General features: G+C 54.0%; 1 protein-coding gene across 1 annotated transcript in view; it reads right to left on the reverse strand.

Moving 5' to 3' along the window:
- Positions 1 to 1,185: 1,185 nt before the first annotated feature.
- Positions 1,186 to 6,828, reverse strand: part of EBF4 (early B-cell factor 4) — a 56,986-nt gene continuing 51,343 nt past the window's right edge. Inside the window, 5 exon segments of the mRNA XM_010836634.1 lie at positions 1,186 to 1,961; positions 2,212 to 2,287; positions 3,532 to 3,588; positions 3,591 to 3,878; positions 5,639 to 5,742. Coding sequence (XP_010834936.1) covers positions 2,217 to 2,287; positions 3,532 to 3,588; positions 3,591 to 3,878; positions 5,639 to 5,742 — 520 coding nt within the window. The 3' untranslated portion in view covers positions 1,186 to 1,961; positions 2,212 to 2,216.

Consider the following 6,828-nt stretch of genomic DNA (forward strand, 5'->3'; position numbering starts at 1 on the left):
AACTGTGGCTTGGGCACAGTTGTGAGATCTATGAGGACAAATACCACATCTTATTTACACCAGCCACAGCACCTGACCCATTCCAGGTACTGAGCTACCTCTACTCAGTAATAACCTGTATCTCGTAAGATCAGCATGTAGCAGGTAATCAGCTTGGGAGGGCCCTGGACTGTAGAAGCTGCTCAAAGCCTGCATGGAACAGGGTGTGGCTGCCAGGCTTTGGGGTTCTGCAACACAGGCTGAAGGCAGGAACTGAGGGGAGGCCAGGCAAGCACTAAGAAGGCAGGATGACCCAAGGCTACCCCATCATGGGCCCAGGTGAGATGAACCCCAGGATTGGCAGGAACACAAGAGAAGCAGAGGCCTCTGAGGGACAGGGCCAGCCCATCTGCCTTGGCAAGTGTATTTGTCCAGAGGCCTGCAGGATGCAAGCTCATTGGCTGGGGAAAGACAGAGTTTCCAGAGGCCAGAGTCAAGGAGTGCTGTCAGGAGAGAGAAGGAAGCCTGAAGCCTGGAGCTGGACCCTGGGCTCTCTGGACAGTGCTTCAAAAAAGTGGCTCCCAGTGTCATAGAGGCAGACCTTTGGGGTCTAGGGAACACTGGTTGGGGGAGGCGGGGGGGGGGGCAACTGGGATTCATCCTATGAGTTGGGTGAATGAGCCTGGGAATCTTGCCTTTCTAACCACCTCTCTTCCCAAACTCTGGGACAGGAGAGCTGGCAAGTGCCTAGACCTGGGGAGGAGGGAAGAGGTTAGGGGTGTTAGGCAGCCCTAGGACCGAAGTTTCCCCATCCAGAGGCCTCCAGTCAGGAAGGATTTCACTTCTGAGCCTCTGTACATTGGGGTAGTATTTAGTTTGCTCTGTTCTGGTTCCCAGCAATGTCCTTCTGACAACCTCCCCTCCAACCTGCTTTGGTCCCAGACAGCTGAGGGACTGATTCCTCAGTCCCCAGAATGTGTTCCCAGTCAGTGCTGAGCCCACGTCCTGGGTCTTCAGGCTGCTGGCTTCCCACCCCTCCAGGGCCCCCCTACACAGTACCCGAGAGCATATACTGGGCAGGGAATACTTGTCAGTTGAACTCTGATGCTATTGAAAAAGTCCAAGGTATAAGAAGGCTGCTCAGGAGCATTTTAGAGCTGCAGAGTGAAGCAGACCCATGCCAAGGAAGCAGACAGAGAGGCTAGGTGGCTAGCTGCATTTGTGTTTATTGTTTTTTTCCAACCTCAGCAGAACATGAGGCCAGGGGCAGCTGGACCCATGGTTCTATCGGGCCAGCTAAAGTCATCTGTGTGGAGGGCCAGAGTCCATGAGACATTCACTGAGGGCAAGATCAACCAATCCAAGGGGCCTGGCACCTCCTCTTCTGTGTCCTTCATGCCCAAAGCCCCCTCAGGGATTCATGATGCGGCAAGAATGAGTGAGCAGGTCCCAAGGAGTGGGGCAGCCATGGGATCAAGTAGCTGTCAGAAGCTCCATGGGAGCCTAGCCAGGCTGCTGGGCACCACTCCTTGCCCCAGAAAGAATTGGGATGCTGGGATGGTTGAGATGGTCAGACGCAAACAGGACCTTCCCAGGCCACCTCTCCCTGAGCTCTTTCCCACAGTCCCCATCCTGCTCGTATCACCAGATGTCCTTGGTCTGTACAAGGTCCATCTCTTTCAGAGGAACTGACCCAGCAAGTAAGGTCAGGCATCCCAGCACCTCCCTAGGATGCTCTCCTAACAAGAGCATCAGCACAGTGCTGGGGCTTCCAACAAGCCCCAAGAAAAGGGAGGTGAGAGAAGCCTGTAGGACTGAAGTGCCCTTGAGCACAGGGAGGAAGGCCTCTCCCCGTTCAGGGCTGTGGGTTGAGGTCTGCCTGCAGCCCTGGCCCTGCATCTGTCTGTGCCGTCATCCACAGCATGGGTGTGAATCCTGGAGGGACCACTAGTCCGAGCTCAGTGGGGGCAACACCTGTAGACCTGGTGGGGAAAGGAAAAGATGAAGATCCTGGAGGAAGGCTGGCCACAAGGCGACAGAAAGCCACTTCTCTCTTCTTGTTTAGCCTGGGCCACTGGGTTTTGTGGTTCTGACAACTGTCTAGATGGGCCCTGGAGAGGGAGACCTGGACCTCAACTCCCCATCCCTGCTAAAATCTTTTGGAGAGAGCCCATCCAAGGGCCAGGGGGTGGTGGGGGGCGGGGGGAAGGCAAGACCCAGCCAGAAACCTACCGTAATTAGGAGTATGCCAGGCCTTGAAGTCCCCGAGCTGGAGAGTGAAACTTGTCAGAATCTTCAAAAGGCTGGTCTACAGTAACCAAGGAGGGGAGCCATAAGCCATGTGTAGCCTGCACCCCTCTCGATTGGAAGCAGCAGGCACTTTTTCAGGGCAGAGCTATCAAGAGCCTTGAAGGTAGTCAGCCACCCCCACTCCTAGCCTGGGCCCAGCACTGCAGACAGTTAGGTGAGGTATGTCCCCCAGACCTCTTGGGAGGTGCAGCCTCAAGCCCTTGCTCCCCTAGTTTCTTCAGTCAAGAGAGACGACTCGGGGTCGTCGTCTTCTTTCCAGCATGTCTCCTTCAGAGGGCCTCTCTCACGGTGAGGAAGCGGACAGCCATGTATCAGGATGGGAAAGGACAGAGGGCAGCCTCCAGAAGTACTGATGCCTAATGCAGTGATGGCAGCAAGTCTTCCTCCCGCATCCCACGAAATTCACCCCTTCCACCACTCTTGCCTCTGCCTAAAGCCCTCGCTATGGTTTGCTGCAAGAGAAACTGGTGGTTCTCTGTCCTTTCTATTCCCTGCATTTTAAGCTTCAAACACACTTAAAAATTATCCAAAAATTGGAAATAAGGACAAACATGACCATGTTCCACCTCAAATCATCCTAGAGCATCATCTAACAAGCCCACCCCAAGAGTCATCTTATCTGAGGGGATGCAACTCTTTTTGACTTGCTATATACATTATTGGTTAGAGCCCAGGCTTTGTTAAGTTGGATGTTGACTTGGAAGAGATTGATAAATGGTACATAAATTATTTCACTAATGGACTGTGGGAGGGGTGACCTGGTCTCAATTCCCTATCTATAAAACGGGGAAGGCAAAGCCAGGCTAAAGTTTATCTAAGGTCAGCCTCCCTCCATTGAGTGAGTGACCAGGTCGCTCATGATGGTGTATGCTACCCTCCGGTGGACACAGGGAGGTACAGGTCAAAGGCACGCAGTCCACGCTAGGGTTCCTCCAGCTGTGCGTTGGGTCTTTAATCTGGGCTCAACTGGATGGGGGTGAGGCCCTGGAGTGGTTTCCAGACCTTTTCCGACTAGTATCTGAGTCTTCTTGATGGTCCAGAGTGAGACCATCCCAAGCTATGAGGCCCAGGGAAGAGGGTCCAGATAGGCCTCCTTGGACCCCTGCAGAGCTTCCTTCTCTGCACCCCCCAGGGAGAACTGGGCAACTGGCTTGAAGCTCTTGTGAGATACGGATGGAGTGGGCCCCACAAGCCCAACTGCTCTACCAAGTAGGTCCCAGCGAAGCAGCACAGAGCACTCACCTGGAAGCCCCTCTCCGTGGGTTCTGGGGCAGGCCTGGGGTGGGGAGCTGGGCGGCGCAGCACAGGGGCAAAAGCGCTCCTCTGTTTGACAGCGGAGATCATGTGGACAGGCGAGAAGGAGAAGACGCTGGTGGTAGGGGCAGCCGCCGGGAGGGACATGGAGGAGGCAGAGGCCAGCGGGGGGCTAGAGGGCATGACTCCGGGGCGGGGCGGGGAGGGGCAGGCGCAGCAGGGAAGGCAGTGGGAGACACAACAGGGAGACAGCACCAGAGTGAGCAGCCTGGCTGCTGTCCTGGCACGAGCAGTATGCCCTGTGCGGGCTGCTGAACTGGGTGCCAGGCTCAGCCCTCAGTGGGAGGCTGTCAAGGTTTTGGGGGGACCTCTGGAGGCAGCCTGAGAACCTCTAGGGTTATGGGCTAGCGCTTGCTGTTTGGGGCAGGGGGAATCTAGAGCCCCTTTCTCTTAGGGTTGGAGATGATAAGACCAGAAGAGGTTAAAAAAGAAAGAAAGCAAGCAAGCAAAATCAGAACATCCAATGAAACCAAATACAGAGAGGTGTCCATAAAGATAGGAATGAAGATGAGATGGAACAAGTTAGGATTCCTGCTGAAAATCACTGGGATTCTGAGACACTCAGAAATACTGATGGGCCCTGGGGCATTAAGGTTAGAGTCAAAGGTCAGGGTTCACAGCAGAGCTGGGGCAGGTGGTCAGGGTGAAGTTTGGGGGGTTCACATAGGCTCCTGTGATAAAGCCCCTCTGTCCAGGATCACAGCTCACACAAGAACCCTAACTCCCCCTGACAAATATGTTCCCCTTACCAATTACACTCCCTTTGACTCCTAACACTTTGTTCTCTTCCAGCTTAATGCCAGTCCTCATCATCTTCAGCCCTGGTCCTAGAGGCCTCCTCCATCTCCTCCTTCCAGCTCGTTAATTTTAAGGAAATGTACAAAAATCCACATTCTCAGATCGTCCTGTTCTCTAACCCCCTGACCTCCCCAGCTGTGGCTTGTTCTCCTGGGAATAACCAGGGAGCCTCCCACACACAGCCTTTGTCTGCCCCTCCTTCTTCTGCCTCACTTCCTCTCTTGGGGCTCCTGCCCAGGTCATTTCTGGATCCCTCTTTCTACATCCTCATCTGAACCCAATTCCCCACCTCTCTTTTCCAAACACCAATAGGACTGTGATTTGAGTGTTGTTCAAGCAGCGGGCAATGGGGTGAGGGTGCGGGTTTTCTGAAAGAAACCAGTAGCCTGAGAAAACTGTTTTTGGCATTTGGAAAACACTCTCATCCCCATCCCCCACCTCCTACTTTGGAACAGTGATGCCTTCAACAGCTGTCCCTATTCCAAATGTGCTCAGCCCCATGCATCATCTTTAAGACAATGCTGACTGCTAGCTAATGAGGCCCAGGGAACTCTATGGAGGGCTTGACATGAATGGCAGAAATGTACTGTATCTTTCAAGGCCCAGAGCTCACAGCTGCATTTTGCAGCTTGGGTAGTACTGGGAGTTGTGGGTCAGTCCAGAGCTGCTGGTGGCTGAAGCAGAAGGCAGATAAGAGGTCTAAGCAGACAGCTTCTGGCAGGGACAGTTCCGGATGTCATTACAGGCACGCCCTGGCAAACTCACACACCCACTGGAGTGCCACCACAAAGCATGCACAAGGGGAGTGGATGGGGACTGGACAGGACACTACTAGATGGCACTGGAGTGGGGCTGTGATGCTGGAGTAGGGCATAAGCAGCTAGGGAATTCTTGACCTCTTGGCTGAATGGGAAGACTCCAGGCAGTTGGCTTTGGCCCTCTGGCGCACTTTGTTTCTCCACTGCTGACTGATTGTACTGCGTGTGTGATGGATAAGAGGGGCTGGTGTTCCAAATTCCACCAGCTTTGATCTGGGGGGAACCCTGAGACAGGTGGTAAGAGTACTGTGCAGAACTGAAGCAAAGTGGGAGCACTGTAGCCTAGCTAGAGCAAAGAGGAGACAGGAGTCTTGGTGGGGACACCAGAGGGTCATGGTTTATGTGGACATCAGCACAGGGGGCTTCTGGTCCCAGATACTGAGCCCAGGCCAAAGGCAGAGCCCCAGAATCCAACTCACAGCCAAAAAGAGAAGTACCGAGGATGTAGGCCATGGCAAGGAAGTCTAGGCAGGTGCCAGATACGTTGGTCTTCAGCAATAGCAAACAAAAGACAGGGGATAAGCTAAGGAAAGGCAGAAAAAGCCACACAACCAGCTCCTTCTTGGCCGGCTTTCCCATTCTTCTGGCATAGCAGTGTCTCCCGGGAATCAAGGTGCATGCTCTCTTACAATTGCTGGGCAAGCTCCTTGAAGGTGAGCAAGGGTGGAACTATCCCCCAAGCCAGGTGCTTTACAGAGTTAAGTGCTTCATACATGTCTGCTGAATAGCTAAGCTATAGGAACCTGTAGACAGGCTCTTTTGGAACTTCGTGGTTGGAAGGAGGGAGTTGAGGGCCATGCATGGTAAAAGCATAAATGCCTTCTGCTCATCTACCCAGCTCTGAGCTGCACACCCTAAGAAACCATACAGAAGATGCTTAGTGCCCACAGCTAGTGCTGGGATGCACAGTCACTGCACTCTTTCTGAATTGTGTCCAAGCCCTTTATGTACACTTGCACATTCAGGTCTGAGAACAACCTTAAGCAACAGATGATACTGATCCCGTTTTACAGAGAAAATTGAAGTAACTTGCTGAATGTCAGCTCCTCATTTCAACAAATGCTGAATCCAGGTGTCTGACTATACAGAATTCTCTTGCTCTGCACAACCAGATTGTGGGAGCTACCTCTTCCCTCCTCAAGCCCCCGCGTCTCCTGGGGGCCGTGGGGCCAGGTGGACACCTACTTTTCTTGCGCCCTGAGTTTCCTCAGGCTTCCGGCAGGGGGCACCAGCCCTCCTCCTGAAGCCCTGGCATACAAAGGGGGAAGGCCGGCGGTCCACTAGATTTAGGGAGGATACCCTGGTGTTAAAGCTCATTTCAGCAGGAGGGAAAAGCTAGAACCGATGTGCACAACTGCGGTCAGCAAAGAGATAAAGGTGCGAGAAGTGCCCTGGCCCCAAGGTGGCGGAGTGGGTCTCCAAAGGCAGAGAGAGGTCGCACACAGGAGGGCAAGGCCAGGGTCGACGCTCAACGGACAGGTGCCGGGAGTTCCTCCTTCCAACCCCATAGGCTAGGAGGGGGCCAAGCTGAGCCTCATTCTGCTCCCCGGGGCCTGGTCCTTCCCCCCACCCCCCGGGCAGGGGACACTCACTGGCGAAGGGTGAGGTG

The sequence above is a fragment of the Bison bison genome, unplaced genomic scaffold, assembly GCF_000754665.1.
Source record: "Bison bison bison isolate TAMUID 2011002044 unplaced genomic scaffold, Bison_UMD1.0 scf7180017864063, whole genome shotgun sequence".
Lineage (NCBI taxonomy): Eukaryota > Metazoa > Chordata > Mammalia > Artiodactyla > Bovidae > Bison > Bison bison.